The 15,469-nt window shown below is 56.0% G+C and overlaps 2 protein-coding genes across 7 annotated transcripts; one reads left to right on the top strand and one right to left on the bottom strand.

The window, feature by feature from the left end:
- Positions 1-79: 79 nt before the first annotated feature.
- On the top strand, positions 80-3,123 carry GPHA2 (glycoprotein hormone subunit alpha 2). Its single transcript, XM_007091896.3, has 4 exons — positions 80-1,865; positions 2,218-2,320; positions 2,483-2,667; positions 2,782-3,123. Exons 1-4 carry the CDS (start codon positions 1,728-1,730, stop codon positions 2,881-2,883), a joined length of 528 nt encoding a protein of 175 aa, XP_007091958.1. The 5' UTR covers positions 80-1,727; the 3' UTR covers positions 2,884-3,123.
- Positions 3,120-11,303, bottom strand: PPP2R5B (protein phosphatase 2 regulatory subunit B'beta). 6 transcript variants are annotated; one of them, XM_015541991.2, is made up of 15 exons: positions 10,959-11,303; positions 10,070-10,522; positions 9,117-9,313; positions 8,401-8,502; positions 8,175-8,267; positions 7,919-8,049; positions 6,764-6,823; positions 6,555-6,663; positions 5,951-6,004; positions 5,828-5,878; positions 5,602-5,721; positions 4,603-4,730; positions 4,267-4,368; positions 4,068-4,159; positions 3,120-3,893 (listed from the first exon to the last, which is right to left on the bottom strand). In XM_015541991.2, exons 2-15 carry the CDS (start codon positions 10,266-10,268, stop codon positions 3,232-3,234), a joined length of 2,100 nt encoding a protein of 699 aa, XP_015397477.1. In that variant the 5' UTR covers positions 10,269-10,522; positions 10,959-11,303; the 3' UTR covers positions 3,120-3,231. The 6 variants fall into 6 exon arrangements, with proteins under 6 accessions (XP_015397477.1, XP_015397476.1, XP_042814671.1 ...); XM_015541990.2 differs by having other exon boundaries at positions 5,828-6,004; XM_042958737.1 differs by having other exon boundaries at positions 5,828-6,004; positions 10,070-10,155.
- Between the last annotated feature and the right edge of the window lie 4,166 nt (positions 11,304-15,469).

The following is a 15,469-nucleotide window of genomic DNA, read 5'->3' as shown; positions in this document are numbered from 1 at the left end:
TTGGCGGGATGCTTTGGGTGGGTGGGGTCTGCACCTGACCACAAACTTTAGCCTCCCTGCCGGGGCCTAGGGAATGAAGTTTGTAAGACTCAAGAGCCCCACAGACCCCCAAGAAATCATCTGTCCCCAGTTCACCCAGTTTGGCCCCAAAGTGCACCCTCAGCGCATAAATGCTTTCCACTCACCTACCCCCTCTGGCTTTTGATAGGAAAACAGTTTAGCTTCTCAGATCAACTGCAGGTCAGCCCAGGTTAGGGCCCCTGGAGAAGACCAGGGCACCCCAGCTCTGACTTCATGTAACCCAAAGGCTGGTCTGGGACAGACAGATTAGACTTGTGTTGTGTGGCCACAGAAGACCAAATAGATGGGAATTTAGGGAAACTCAGTTTAGCTCAGAACAAAGGGTTCTAACTGTTATAAATGTCCAGTATTAGAATGGGCCACCTTGTGAGGTAACGAGTCCTTGTCACCTCTAGTCTTTAAACAGAGCTGACGGTCCATCAGATGCTAAAAGGTTCCCATGATTAATGGCAGTGTTGGGGCCGGAATGCCTAGGTCCCTTGCAGGCCCCTTGTTAGGCTGCCTCACCCTGGATGGGGAGAAGAGGTGGATGCTGTGGACATGCCCAGGTCCCGAGGAGAGAAGTGGAACTGGAGGATTAAGGACAAGTTGCGGTTACGGCCTTTGCCCTGTGGTCCCAAACATGGCCTGCTTTACAAAGCTGCTGAAGGCACACTGCAGAACCTAGCGAAGTGAGTGCCATTCTGACCCTGAGTAGCTTACAGCGAAGCCTTGGCAAAGTCACCTTCCTCTCTGGTTCTGATTTTCTCATCTGAACACTGAAGGGGAGATCCAGTGAGCTCTCAAGCACCTTCAGGCCATGGCACTCCGTGTGGCCGGCTCTGCCTTTCTGAGCAAATCAGTGAAGTAGTGGCCCTGGGGTGTAAGGGGCCAAATCACCATAGGCTTCTTCCTGATGTCCTGCAGCTACTGCTGATGGGGAGCTTTTCCAACTTGCCACGCTCTTGCCCCGAGTGTAATTTAGCACCATGTGTGGATAGCAGATTTAGCCTGATGTTAACTAGCTGTGTGACTTTTAGCAGCTTTCCTTCTCGAAGACTTAGCTGCTTTACCTGTAAGACCAGAGCCAGAGCTGGACTAAACAATGGGATTTACTGGGGTTGACAGCTCCAGACTGTTCTAGGAGTCAGGACCCTGTCATTCCAGGAACTAAGGGGATCCCCACTCTGTGGCTGACGCCCAGGATGAGAAGTCATCCACCTGACGGTGAAAGTGAAGCTCTAAAGATGGACTTAGAGCCCTCTGTTCCCCCCCAACTCTGCCACCAAGCATATCTCAGGAGGCCCTTACTGGTGTCATTTCCCTTGTCCCTCTGCAGTGGCTAAAGGATAACCTGGGAGGAGCTTAGGAGCTTTAAGTTCCGGGTGGCAAGGCCCTGAACAGGGGAATGTCCTGTCCACGGTCACACGGCAAAGAAGAGTACCCTCAGCCCACAACTCGGCCCGGTCTTGAGCCCTCTCTCCCCAGCTGCCTACGGGCCACCCATTCCACCGGCTTGCGGGCTTTTTTCCACATCTCACTTCCCCCAGCCCTGGACCTCAGACAGCAGAAAGCGGCAGAAGCCATTCTCTGAGGACCGCACCTCAGAGAAGAGCCTGGATCTCCCAGGTGGGATTTGCTCTAAGGCCTCTGGCAGGGAGGCAGGCATGAAAGCTGATCCCCAAGAGGGCGTGGCTCCAGAAAGCTGGCAAATAAAAATCCGGAGAGCCAGCACCGTCTGGAGACCAACAGAGGACCTGAGGAACCCGCTCAGCAAGCCACTCGGTTCCTGGGCCTTGGAAGCGGTAAGCCTCCTGAGGCAGGAGGAGCCCGGGGAGGACCTGGGGACTGCGAGTGGGGCAGATGGAGGGAGGCAGATGTTTGTGCCCCGATGGTAGAAGAAATTCCAGGGGAGAATCACTGCAGCGAGCTGACAGCTGCTCACCCTCCCACCCAGCAAGGGAGACCCCCAGGCAGACACACACCTGCGCCCAAAGACGGATACCGGGAAAAGCCAGCCCCGCTCACAGGCTTGCCTCACCCCAAGCAGAAAGAGCGGCCCAACCCTGGCTCATTCACCCGGAGGCACACAGTAAAGAGCGCCCCCCCCCACCCGCACGCTGATCTAGAGCCCGCTCTTTACCCGCCGTGTTTCAGATACCCATGGCCTCCCCCCAAATGCTGCTCCTCTGCCTGCTGGTCCTGGCAGTCACCGAAGGCTGGGGTCGGCAGGTGGCCATCCCAGGCTGCCACTTGCACCGTGAGTAACCCGGGGAGCAGAAAGCTGGGTGGGAGCAAACAGCTAATGGACCGGACCGAAGGTCAGGCAGCACCCTCAGTGGACCCCCCCTGAGGTTCCCGCAACAGGAGCTAGGCGAGGCTTTGCAGAGGCTCCGTCTGCCACTTGCCCGTCTCCTTCTAGCCTTCAACGTGACAGTGCGAAGTGACCGCCAAGGCACCTGCCAGGGCTCCCATGTGGCACAGGCTTGTGTGGGGCACTGTGAGTCTAGCGCCTTCCCTTCCCGGTACTCTGTGCTGGTGGCCAGTGGCTATCGGCATAACGTCACCTCTGTCTCTCAGTGCTGTACCATCAGTGGCCTGAAGAAGGTGAGAAGGCCTAGCCCGGTAGTGGCTCATCGGGGGTGGGGAGAGACCAGAGGAGATGGGGATCTAAGATGGCCCAAGGAAGGCGAATGGAACATGGACCCCCTTCTCCCACAGGTAAAGGTGCAGCTGCAGTGTGGGGGGGACCGGAGGGAGGAGCTGGAGATCTTCACGGCCAGGGCCTGCCAGTGTGACATGTGTCGCCTCTCGCGCTACTAGCCCCTCCCTTCCCTTCCTCCTTCCCCTTGGTCAGAGGGTTTGAGTTGGAGTATATCCCAAATATCCTGAGCCTCGTTGAGGACAACAGCTCCAGCTCTCTTAAGAGTCCGTGATTGTCACCTCCTGAGAAGAGGGGAGTTTCTCTCTGTCCCCTGCCTCTGCCTGGCCTCGTAACCAGCCTATCTAATCATTTCACTCCATTCTTTGTCCCTACCCCTAAATAAAGCAAGCAATTCTCAAGTTTCTCTCTTTATTAAGTCTACCCCCAGGCAGGGGAAGGGGGACAGACCATGGTAACTGTGACACCCCCCCACCCTAGGACACGGGGAATCTCTTCTGCCTATGCCCTCACCCCTCCCCCTGCCCAATAAATAAAAAGGGGACAAGGAAGTACAGGGTGAGGGAGAGGAGGGAAAGAAAATGCCCCAGGCCCAGGACAGCATCTGTGTTGGGGGTGAGCTGGGGAGAATAAATAGACCGTGGATCCCATGGTGGGGTGAGGAAGGACCTCGTGCTGGCACGAGGCAGGGCAGGCAAGGGGCTAAGTGCCCTCGCTCTAGGCAGGAGCCGGGGTGGGAACCTGCCTGCAGTCTGGAGCCCAGCTTTGCGGGGCAGGTGCAGTCCCTGATGGCAGCTTCCTGGTCGAGTCCTGCCACAAAGGCCTGAGAGTTCTGTTGCCAGGACCACCATCTCTCCTCCTCTCCCCATAGCAAAAGCTGCCCATGCCGGGCCAGGCAGGGAGCCCTCCAAGCCCGCTCTGGCAAGGCCAGGGGTAGGTGTGTGTCTCTCTGGGCCCCTGGGCAGGAGAGGGGATGGAGGGACTGAGAGCTCCGAATTTAGCTCTTCCCCTTCTAGGGGATCTCTAGCTCTGACCCCCACTGGTGGCCACCTGGGGTGTAAGCCGCTGGAGGGGGGCCTCTTTGGCCCCTTGGGTCCCCTGTAACCGGCGTAGCCGTAGCTCCTCCAGGCCTTGCCATAGCTCCTGACGCTCCCGGGCCTTCTGCTGCTCCCTGGGGAGAGAGGGTGAGGCAGCTCCCGTACCCGGGCCGCTCTACAGTCCAGCCTCCCTTACCACCACCCCCACTGTAAAGGGGCTGTATGGGAACCTTCCACTTAGGGCAGAGGGCATTGGGAAACTGGCCCCGGTCTGCGGTGGTGAAGCTGAAGGGGAGGAAGCTCCATACCTGGAAGGACGTGGGAGCACGACTGGAGGAGGCAGTGGGGGGCTGGGCGTGGATGGCCCGGCACTTGGCAGGAACACAGGGACACTAAACATCTGATCGGATAGGGTGTGGGGCCGTCCTCTTAGGCTCCCTCCAACCACGAGGAGCTAGCTCCTTCCTGCTTTTTCCCCTCTCCCCCCATGCCCAGCCCGACACTCACTGCTGCTTCTCTAGCTTGTAGGAGGCTGTGAGCTCATCAAACAGCTTTCCATTCATCTCCATGAATGTCTTGAGCACATTGTAGATCAGAGATACGATGGTTCTTAGCAGGGTCCAGCGAAGGGGGAGGGGAAGAGAAGAACTTCAGTTAGGCGCCACCTCCCTCTCTAGGACTCTGCCTGTCCCAGACGGCATGCAGCCGTGAACAGCACAGGCACTGCTCTCTCCCTGCCCCCTTTACCATCCCTGACCCTCTCCAGCTAGGAGGCATCCCACATCTGGACTGGCCGACCCTGGAACCAGCTTCTGTGGGGTGGGTCAAGGCCTGGGCACTCACTGATTCCAGTGTTCCTTAGAGACTTGGTAGAGGGTCCCAAACACAGCAGGCAGCACAGTGTGGCAGTTGTCCTCAATGAGGCTCAGGATATACTCGTTGTTCCAGAAATACAGAGCCCGCTCTGCAACCTGGGGGCAGGGCAGCAAGGTAGCAGAGTGGGCGCCTGGTAATGGCTTCCCTGCGTGTGCAAGGGCCCGGTGTCCACCCCCACCTCAAAACCCAGGGAGCTCTGCCTCAGCTCATCTGACCCACTGGAGGAGGCAACGCAGTGAGGAGAAAAGAACACTGGGTTTGGAGTCCAACGCTCAGGGCTGAATCCTAGCTCCACTACACATGGGACGTATGACCTAGGGTGAGGCATTTAACCTCTCAGCCTCAGTTTTCTCATCTGTAAAATGGGGCTCATAATAGCTCTCTCCCCCCACCCGGGGCTGCTGTAACCATCAAATGAGGTGTTTAATAAATTTAAGTACCAGAGTCACTGTGAGAAGAACTGACTTCCACCAGATTGAGGCTCATAAGATTGAGGGAGACAGTCTGCACACACGTGCAGGAAAAGAGCAGTTATGGCCAGCCTGAGAAGTGGAACCGCCTGGCTGTGCCCTGGAGTGGGACTGATGAAATCAAAAGCCACTAAGAAGAGGGAGCAGGGATAACAAGCCATTCTGGAGCACGCTGCAGCTTACGAAATAGGTTTGCACTACGTAGTTCTCGGACCTCATCACCATCTGGGGAGGAGATCCCTGTGGTCCCCTTCACAGATGAGGAAGCTTCGTCAGATTCAGGTGGCGGAGTGATTGCCTGTGACCCCTTAGCCCCTCGGGAGTACAGCTGAAGCCTGACCCTAGGTCTCCTGACCTGAAGTCCAGCATCTACCCGTCACCAGACCCTGGAGGGTCCAGGGGAGACACTGAGGGCGCAGGGAGCGGTGTTTGTTCAACTGGCCAGCCCTCCTAGTCCCTACCCTGGCTCCCACTCTTACCTGTTCAGACCCCATACCTGGAAATGGGGGCTAGACACACAGCGGGCCACCTGCTTGAAGAGGGGTTCCTGGATCTTCACAAACTGGGAAGGCTCGATGACATCGAGAATCTCTTCCATCTCCCCCAGAAACATCACCTGGAGGTAGGGACACAGGACACAGCAGTTCCCATCTCCCCCCCACACGCATCTGACCGCCCCCCAGATCCCTCCCCCTGGTGGGCATCAAAGCCCTTCTTCGTACCTCCTTCTGGGTACAGGTTTTTGGCCAGTATTTGAGCAGCCCCCGGATCACCTGTGGGAGTTGAGGCAGAGAGGAGTCAGACCCGCAGGGGTGGGGCCTGCCTTGCCCCCCAGAGGTACTCACGTGCTCTGTCAAGGTGGCGTCTTTCTCCAGGAACTGCACCACACAGTATGCCAGCTGAGGGGGGAGGCGGGTGGGTGGAGAGAAGGAGGACTGGGGTCAGCAGGGGACCAGGACGGGAGGCCAGATGTCTGCTCACTTACTGTGTCTACTCTCTCATTACTAAACGTTTACTGACTGACTGCCTATGATGTGCCAGACGCCGTGCTCTGTGTGCAGGGACATAACCGTGTTCCCCCAGGAGGAACATTCAGCACACCAGTCCTTATACATATTACAAAAGCTTCCATAATTGAAATCTGTATCACAATCTGTGGGACCGTGGCAAGAGACGAGTTTAATCCTGCCTAGCGCAGGTCAGGAGGGAAAGGGCTGGGAAGTCTTCACAGAGCTGATGTCTGAGATCAGCCTTAAAGCGTCATGGAAATTCTCTAAGGTAGACGGAACAGAATTAGTAAAGGAAAAGAAAGTAAGGGAGGGAGGATCCCATGAGTTCAGGACTTAGTGTATGGCTGGAGCAGGATGTTGGGCTGACCCGGATGACCGGATGGCTGCCCTGACTGTGTCAGGATCTCTCTGCTGTGGCAGGGCCAGGCCTGGGCCTCACCTGGGCGTGAAAGACAGACAGTGACTTGACAGAGTGCAGGGGAATCAGGACCCGGACCAGGAACTGCTTGTGCTCGGTCTTCAGGGGCAGCGCAAAGCCATTGATGATGCTGAGGTGGGGGCAGAAGAGAGGAGGAGGGCTCAGAAGACCGGGCCTCAGTCTTTCCTCCCAGAATCCTGATGCTCCGGCTGAGGCCCAGAGAGAATCACCTTCCTAAGATCTCCAGCAGCTCAGCCACACCATTGAAGTGCTCGAGTTCATAGATGAACCTGCAAGAGAAAGAGAAGGATGCGGAAGGGCTCAGAGGGGTCGGAGCAGGCCCGGCCCCTTCTCAGCCATCCTGCCTGCCACCCCATCCTGCACACTAATCCAACTGTCTCCCAGCCCAGAGGCTGAGCTCCCTTCCCAACGCCCCAAACCACGCCCCACTGAGATCCACACCCACAGCTGAATCACCCTCCTCAGCCCAACCGCTGGTGCTCAAACCTCTCTTCTAGGAAGTACTCCAACTCTTCTCTTTCTCCCCCAGACCCTAATTCTCATTTTCTGGCCCCCCATCCAGTCAGCAGGCACCCAGGCTGCAGCCTTCCCTCTTCATGCCTTTCAACCCAATGAATAACAGACACTAAGAGCATCTAGTCTGTGCTATGGACTTCTCAAAATGATCCTGAGAGATAGGGTTTATTAGATCCATTAAACAGATAAAGAAATCGAGGCTCGGCAGTTTGATGACACCCGCCCCAAAGTTAATAAGCAGGATTATTATTGAACTACAACTCCTGGAGGACGGGGATCAGGTCTCACCTATTCTGTAGCTAATAACAACGAGAACAAATGTTTCAGCCTTGGTCAAGGAGCTATATGCTGTGTGCTTTGGAAGCACTGCCTTGTTTCATCGTGATGACTGTCCCTGGGTTAGCGTAGCTAGCATTCCCATTTTAGAGATGGGAGAACTTAAATAATTCGCCCACAGTCACCCAAACATTTGAACCAAACTCAAAACAGGCCACCTAGCTCCAAAGCCAATCTCAACTCCTTCCTACCCTTGTCCAGACCCATAGGGGCCCCTGATGCCCAGTGGGCATCATTGCTCAATACACATTTACAGAAAGAATCTCTTCATTTGGGTCTTTATGGTCCAGCACAATAAAGATCAAAAGATTTGGATCCTAGGCTTCTAGGCTCCCGGGACTGACCGAGTCCCTGCAAACTACTTCATCTCCCTCAGCCTCTATTTTTTTCATCTGTAAAATGGAAATAAATACCCTTTCCCTGCTGACCTCACGGGAGCCTTTGCCTCTGTCTTCTCCCCTGCAGCTCCCCTCCCTCCCTAGGTCTCAGCTGGGCAGGCAGCAGGCACCCACCGGAGGAAGATGTGGCTGCACTGTTTGCGGATGTAGGCCCGGAGCCCCAGGAACTTGCCATAGACCCGGTGCAGGATGGTCTTGAGGTACTCACGCTCCCGGGGGTCCTCACTATCAAATAGCTCCAGGAGCTGGGGGACCCAGGGTCAGGGGTCAGGGGAGAGGCCAAGCCCAGGTTGCTCCCATCCTATCCCCACACCCCTCAGAGAGCCTGCCCTGTCCCATGGCACCACCCGGCCTGGGCTCCCCACTTCACCATCAGGACAAACTTTTGATCCACATATCTCTTGGCCACAGAGGGTTGGAAGTCTGGGCTCTCCAAGAAACGCAGGAAAAACTCATATACCAGCTGAGAGAGGGGAAAGACAAAAAGGTGACTTCAGGAACAGCCTCCCTCCTCCCCCTACCCGCCCTCTGCCAGTCTAGGAGGCCATCCCCCCCTCTACTGAAACTCAGCTCCCTGCCTTCCCCAGCCCCCGTACCTGCAGATGTGGCCAGGAAGGCTCAAGGTTGGGCTCATCCTCTTCAGGATCAAATTCAGGGTTCTCACTGGGTGGCAGGGTCCGGAAGATATTCACTGAGATCTGAAGGGCAGGGGCAGGGTTCTTTTAGGAAGAGCCCTCGAAGGCAGAAAAGCCAGGAGGTCCCTTATCCAAAGGTCTAATGAGCCTCAGCACCTGCCCCGGCAAGCAATTCACTCCTCGGCGATCATGACCTGAACATATGGAAGCCCTGGGTTGGGGGCTGGGGACCCAGGGATAAACAAGTCACATCCCTGCCCTCTATCGGGTACTGGAGTCCAGCGGGGATGACAAGATGTTAAGCAATAAGGTCTACGGACATCCTAGTCAGCAGAAAAGGAGGTGTCTAGCCTGGACACGGAGACGCTTCTCTTCACTGAGAAGAGGCTGCACCTGAGCTAGGCCATGGCAATAAGGGACACGATGGGAGCGCACGCCAGGCGTCAGGAGAGCATAAGCAAAAGTGCAGGGTGGGACAGGCCCAGGAGGCACCGAGGGACCTACACTGGCCAGATGCAGCAGGGCTGCGGGGAGGAGGGGAGGAAGATGTAGGCCCTGAAGCTAAGCCAAAGAGCATGGGGTTATCCTTTGCAGAAAAAGGGGAGCACAGGCAGGTCAGTAGGGTTCCATGTCCCCCAAGCCCTTCCCCAGAGGCCGGGAGCCAGGCAGGTGCTTACCATGCGGATGATGTCAGGGTAGACAGGCTCAATGAGGACCCCCCGGGTGCTCCCCACACACTCCACCAGCTCATTGAGCGCTGCCCGCTTCACCTCCTTCCCCTTCAGGTCAGCCACACAGTCCAAGAAGTCAAACATCACCCCACATTGGGCCAGCTTCCGGCTCAACAGCTCGTGCAGCTCAGAGGCTGGCACATCTAGGGAGAAGGGAGGGGGCTGAGCCTGCGTGCCGGTTACCACAGCTCTGGGCATGGACGAACCTTCCTAATCCATAGAGCAGCCTCCCCCTGCCCCCAGCCCCAATGCTCGTGTCATCCTCCACTCTTTGCAGACAGCAAATGCCTCCTGTCCCACCCTCCATTCCTGCAGGATAAAGGAGCTGCTTCTCTTCCTAACCCGGGCTCAGAGAGCAGGATGGCCTGACTCAAAGCAAGGTAAGAGACCCTGGATGCCCGGGCTTGCCACGGGGGCCCAAAACAACCATGCCACCCTTTCACAGGTGGCACTCTGTTCTAAGAGCCAGAGATGAGAAGGAGGGTGGGTGCTGAGGATCTCCAGGGTACCCTCTGGCTCAGCCAGTCGAGCCCCGTGGCCCAGAGGTGAGGACCCTACGTGGCGATCACAGGGAGCTGTGCCGAGCACCTGCTCCAGGACCCTGGCGGTAGCCTCCTGGAACCCAGACTGTGGGCCCCACCCTCGGCCGTGGTTTGCCCCCCCAGGGTGGTGCCACTTCCAGATGCCCCACCTCCAAGGATGACAGGCCAGTCAGGCTATGCGTCAGCAGAGGGCTGGAGCGCTGGGGGTGGGGGTCATCTCCAGTGCTGGAGTCCCCAGCCCAGAAGGAGCCATCTAAACCCTCTGATCACAGTGGCCAGCTGCTTCTCACTACCCGCCGCAGCGTCGCTGGCCCGCTCTGGGACTTGGGTACCCTGGCAGCCGGCCGCAGGGCTCACCTTTGAGCAGGGGCAGTGGAGTGAGCTCTTGCTGGTTGCTCTGATAGCGGAACTGAGAGGAGCTGTGGGAGCGCCGGGGCCGGGCCCTGCGGAGGGAACGGCGGGAGAAGCCGTCCACCTTGTCGGGTGGGGGCACAGGCGACAGCCCGGGGGAAGAGGGGCTGGTGGGGGTGCTCGCAGGGGGCAGCTTTGTCTCCATGGTGGCCAGGCGGTGGGTCAAGCCTTCAGGGCCCCTGGGGTTCCCTCTGGGCCCGGAGGATGCCGAATGAGGTGAGGCTGACTAACTTGGGCCCATCCTGGGGCGGGGGGGGGCACACAACCACAGTCTGGGCCCCCCCCCCAGGGCCTTCGGCAACTGCCCAGTCCTGGGGGGCAGCAGAGTAGAGAGGAGGATGGCTCAGGCCTCAGGTCCTGGGGTTCCCGAAGAGTCCAGTTAGAGTTCCCACCCTGGTTCTTTTGAAAATGAAGTCAAGGCAGAGACATCAGCAAGAGAGACAGAGAGAGCCTGTCAGTTCTTCCCAGAAAGACCGCGTGTGCGGCTGCTCCAGTCTTCTATTCCCTCCTACCTTTGCCCAGACCCTAAATACAGGTGCAGCCCATTCCCACAGGAGCATATCCCACCTTCTCCTAGACCTAAAGGCCCCAGGCTCCAAAACAATCCCTCCCCAGTCCCTACCCAGAATGGGGAAACCCCATCCTCATCCCTGGCCCCTAACAGCATGGGGCCCCCTTCTGCCCCACTAATTCAGGCCACCAGCGACTTCCCCAAGAATGGGGTCCCTAATCCCACACACCCCCCTCCCTCCTAAAACCTGGCATCCTTCCCCACCCCACCTCCTCCTTCCTTGCCCCGCAAATCTCATCTGCCTCCCGGTGCGGGGACACTCACTTCTCAGAAGCCCAGACTTCCGTCCCCGACCACAGGGGACTGCGGGTGGGGAGGGGGCGGCCGATCAGGGCTCCTTCGCAGAGGTTCCGCTCCGGGCGCTGGCGCTGGGTGGCGGCGCTCCCGGGTTCTCTCTTGGGCTCCGGAGGGGCCGGAGCATGCCCCCAGCTCAGCCCCTGGTCGGGGTGCGGACGTCTGGCACGCTCTGGGCTGACCCGAGCAGCGCGCGGACCTCTCCTCAAGTCGTGGGACCCGACCCAGCACGGCGCGACGCCGCGGGAGCCCCGGCTCTGGGCGCACCGGCACCCGCCGCCCAGCTGCTCAGGATGACATCAAGTCACCTCCCCCCTCCCGGCCCGCACCTCCCCGAGGGCTGGGTAGTTGCGGGGGGGGGCGGGGGGGGGCTGCGTCAGGATGTTCCCGGGGGCCGCTGGGAGATGTAGTCCCCGCACCGCTTAAAGAGGGCTGCCGGAGCAAAGGGAGAGCCCCTGCACGGTCCTGGGGTCAAAGCGTAAGCAGAGCGGGATGACGTCCAGCTGGGGCTAGGCTCCCGGGTTCTAGAAGGGAGACTACCTAGGAAGAGAGGACTCAGGAGTCTGCATCGAGAAGCTGGGGGTGATGCTGGGACCCTGGCAGGAAAGAGGCCCGATCCTATACCAGAAGCAAAGATTTGGCCTGCTCCCTCTGTGCTCCAGGCATTTCACCCCCATGGGAATCCCACCCTCACCCCAGAATGGCAGGACACTTGAGAACCCACTAGGAAACTGGCACTGAACTGGTTAATAATCTGCAGTGAGCAAGAGCCTGCTGGGAGAGGTGTGGTGCATTCAAGACTGCTGGGAAATGCAGTCCATCCTTAGGCCTGCAGTCCCCCTCCCGTCCTTTGCTGTCTATGGTGACATCATGGTCTGGGGTTTAAAGGGCCAGCCTTGGAATGGCAAAGCATCAGAACAGAAGGTGCTGCCTGGCGCTGCCACCCCACCCCAGGCAAGCTGGCCTCCCTGGACAGACCTCCCTTAGCCCCTCTGGGCCCTGAGATGTGCTAGTGGGGTCTCTTGTTCAACACCTTACTGTAGGTATCCAAGGTACAGGTGGGATTTCAAAAGTTTGGCATTCTGGCCAAAAGTTCCTGGCCTGCAGTCCTGGGTCTCCTTCTTAGGACCCTAGACCCCAACACTCTTTTATTTCTCTGAACTCCATGCCCTACACTGCACTGTGAAATCTCCACCCAGAAGTTTTGCCTGGCTGAACAACTAACCGGTCCATGTAAGCCGCAGCAATGGGCAATAAGAATTGACACCGAGGTCAGGGAGGGGACTGGGGCAATTTTCAGAGTCTTCTCATTCTGCCTTATACCTTAGCAGCCATCTTCCCTGCTACAGAGGGAGCCCGGGTGCCCACCTGCTGGTGCAACAGAAAGCAAAGCCCATGGATTAGCCAGATGGGGTACAGGGCTGTATGACTTGCGAGCTGGCCAGCAATCCCTTGCTCAGAAATCTTCAGCAGGCCTTATCCACCTGACCCTTGGTGTCCTCGTCTGTCAAATGGAAACCCATAATTTCCTCCTTGCCCACCTCCCAGGCTCAGGAAGTGAAGCCTTGTCCCACATCCCTGCAGAAAAAAACTGGGGGACAACAGGCCCACGGAGCCTTCTACAGCCAAGTGAGGACCCCCACGCCCAGAGAAGAGAAGTGCTGTGCCCAAGGTCACAGAGTCTGTCATCAAAAGCTGGAACCACAGGCCTCCCAGCCTGAGTCAAGAGGGCACCACCTCCAGCCTCCCATCCTTGGCTCCCTGGGCTAGGACCCTGAACTCTGAGGGTCTCCAGGCCAGAATGACTGTGGAGGGTTTATCCTTTATATAAAGGGTACTATGCTCCATTTGAGGATATTGGGGATTGAATGGTGGAAGAGGTAAGACTTCTTACAAGACGTGACATTTGAATTGGGTCTCAAAATAGATACAGTGTCACCTGGAGGTTATGGGGTAAACATTATTTTTATTTATTTATTTATTTATTTATTTATTTATTTATTTTTAATTTTTAAAAAATGTTTATTCATTTTTGAGAGAGAGAGACAGAGCGTGAGTGGGGAAGGAGCAGACACACACACACACACACACACACACACACAGAATCCGAAGCAGGCGCCAGGCTCTGAGCTGTCAGCTCAGAGCCCGATGTGGGGCTCAAACTCACGAACCGTGAGATCATGACCTGAGCCAAAGTCTGTTGCTTAACCAACTGAGCCACCCAGGAGCCCCAACATTATCATTTTTTAAATCATCATTATTAAGATACCACTCACATAGTATACAATTCACCCATTTTGGTATTGTTTAATGCGTATAGAGTTTCAGTTTTGCAAGACGATAAAGTTCACAATGTGAATATCCTTAACACTACTGTATGCTCAGAAATGGTTAAGGTAGTAAAATTTGTTATGTGCATTTTACCACGGATCAGACAAAATGCCAAATCCAAGCCCTCCACCGTGGACCCAGTCAAAGGCACAGCCCCCAGGCTATCTTCCATGATCCCTTCTACACCTATCGAGACCCCATTGAGGGATTTTCCTGAGGGATTTCTTCTGGGTGGACCATCCCTGGGAAAGGGAGAGCCTCAACCCCAGGGCCCCTGAGGCCTACAGCACCCAGTTTGCCTGATGAAGGTTTCTACCTAATCTAATTTGGAGAAGTCCCCAAGGGGTCCCACAAATCCTGACCCTCTCCCTTTTCTCTCTGTGGAGAGGAACCGTGCCCTGGATCTTCATCCCAGGAATACCCCTGTGAGGCCCCGTCCTGAGAGAACACCATCCTCTTTACTCTGTTCTCTCTCTCTTTACTCTGTATTATTTATTTTCTCATTCAGCTCCTACTCCAAGGCCTGGGTCAGGTTGCAGAATGACTACATCTTTGGAGTTGGGTCTTCTGCGGATCTCATGGCACGTTGCAGGAGGCAGCATGAAAGACCTTTGTGTCCTTCTAAGTCCTAGTTATTCCTCTGCTGTGGCACAGACACTGTGCTGTGTCACAGACGTGAGTGCAGCCTCCCTGGAGGGAAGCTGGCCTAAGAAACAGCCACCCAGACTGAGGGCCTAGATGCTGGGAGTGGTTCTGTGTCCCCAACCTTTGCACGTGACGCACCCTGTTCCCACAGCAGGGGAATAGTTGCCTCTCCAAGTCTGGACTTCAGGACTTTTCCTAGACTCCAGTATACACCCTTCCGCTCCCACTGCCTTTGGGAGAAGTGATGCTTGTTCATTCACTTGCTCCACAGGCACTTACACACAAGGCCTCAGTTTTCCTCTCCTGTAAAATGGGGATATTAATAGTACCTACCACCAAGGACATAGTGAAGAACAGATGAAGTAATGCGTATAAAGTGACAAGCCCAGGGCCCAGGACATCACACAGGCTCAATTCATGGTGTCTATCATTTTAATTGTTTAATTTTTTTAAAAATCTTAATTTATTTTTGAGAGAGAGAGACAGAGTGCAAGCCAGGGAGGAACAGAGAGAGACGGAGACACAGAATCCGAAGCAGGCTCTGGGCTCCAGGCTGTCGGCACAGAGCCCGACACGGGACTCAAACTCACAGACATCGAGATCATGCCCTGAGCCAAAGTCGGACACCCAACTGACTGAGCCACCCAGGCGCCCCTATCATTTTAATTATTAAAAAAATGTTTTTAACGTTTATTTATTACTTTGAGAGAGAGAGAGACTGCACGCTAGGGAGACTGCATGAGTGAGCGGGGGAGGGGCAGAGAGAGAGAGTAAGACACAGAATTTGAAGCAGGCTCCAAGCTCTGAGCTGTCAGCACAGAGCTTGACGTGGGGCTCCAATGCAGGGCGCAAACTCACAGACCTTGAGATCCTGACCTGGGCCGAAGTTGGTTGGACGTTTAACTGACTGAGCCACCCTGGCACCCCTCTCGTTTTAATTATTATTAATTTAATAAATGTTGGATGAACATAACACTGCCCCTGGCCTATTATGGGAGAAAGGTTAATCTCTTGATTCATTCCACATTTTCCTATTAATCTGCCTTGAATGGAACCTTCCCGGTACTTCCCAAAATTACCTAGGAGGCTGTTCCTTAGTCCCTTCCAGGTAAATGGACTGTACCACCTACCACCCCAACTCCAGGTTACTGGGGATAAAACAGGCTCTTGGAAGAACAGTGACTTGCCTGAGGCCACACAGAGCTGGGACTGGAATCCAGGCCCCTGGCTCTCAGGTCAGGGTGGTTGCCCTTGCTTCAGGCTGCCTTTATTAGATTGCAGTAGAGTCCCCCTCCCTAGTAAGGCTAAAATAGAATTATAATTACCTGTCGGTATCCTTTAAATCACCTATGATGTCAGAGGGCTTGGGTGGCCAACCCTGTAGAATAAGAGTTGGCAAACTTTCTGTAAATGGCCATGAAACAATTATTTGGGGCAACAGCTCCCCACCTTCCAACAAACAGCCCCAGACAGTACTTAATCGAGCGTGGTTGTGTTCCACTAAA

Source organism: Panthera tigris, chromosome D1 (genome assembly GCF_018350195.1).
Source record: "Panthera tigris isolate Pti1 chromosome D1, P.tigris_Pti1_mat1.1, whole genome shotgun sequence".
NCBI lineage: Eukaryota > Metazoa > Chordata > Mammalia > Carnivora > Felidae > Panthera > Panthera tigris.
Note: the sequence above shows the minus strand (reverse complement) of the source record. Positions and strands in the feature narration are given on the sequence as shown.

Bases quoted from the DNA above. Each gene is read 5' to 3' on its own strand.
- GPHA2 (XM_007091896.3), top strand. From the start codon at position 1,728: ATGAAAGCTGATCCCCAAGAGGGCGTGGCTCCAGAAAGCTGGCAAATA. The intron at 1,866-2,217 runs GTAAGCCTCCTG...GCCGTGTTTCAG, and splicing joins GTTCCTGGGCCTTGGAAGCG to ATACCCATGGCCTCCCCCCA. The intron at 2,321-2,482 runs GTGAGTAACCCG...GTCTCCTTCTAG, and splicing joins CCCAGGCTGCCACTTGCACC to CCTTCAACGTGACAGTGCGA.
- PPP2R5B (XM_015541990.2), bottom strand. From the start codon at position 10,268: ATGGAGACAAAGCTGCCCCCTGCGAGCACCCCCACCAGCCCCTCTTCC. The intron at 8,268-8,400 runs GTACGGGGGCTG...CCCCTCTCTCAG, and splicing joins CTTCCTGGCCACATCTGCAG to CTGGTATATGAGTTTTTCCT. The intron at 6,664-6,763 runs GTGATTCTCTCT...CCCCCACCTCAG, and splicing joins CTGCTGGAGATCTTAGGAAG to CATCATCAATGGCTTTGCGC.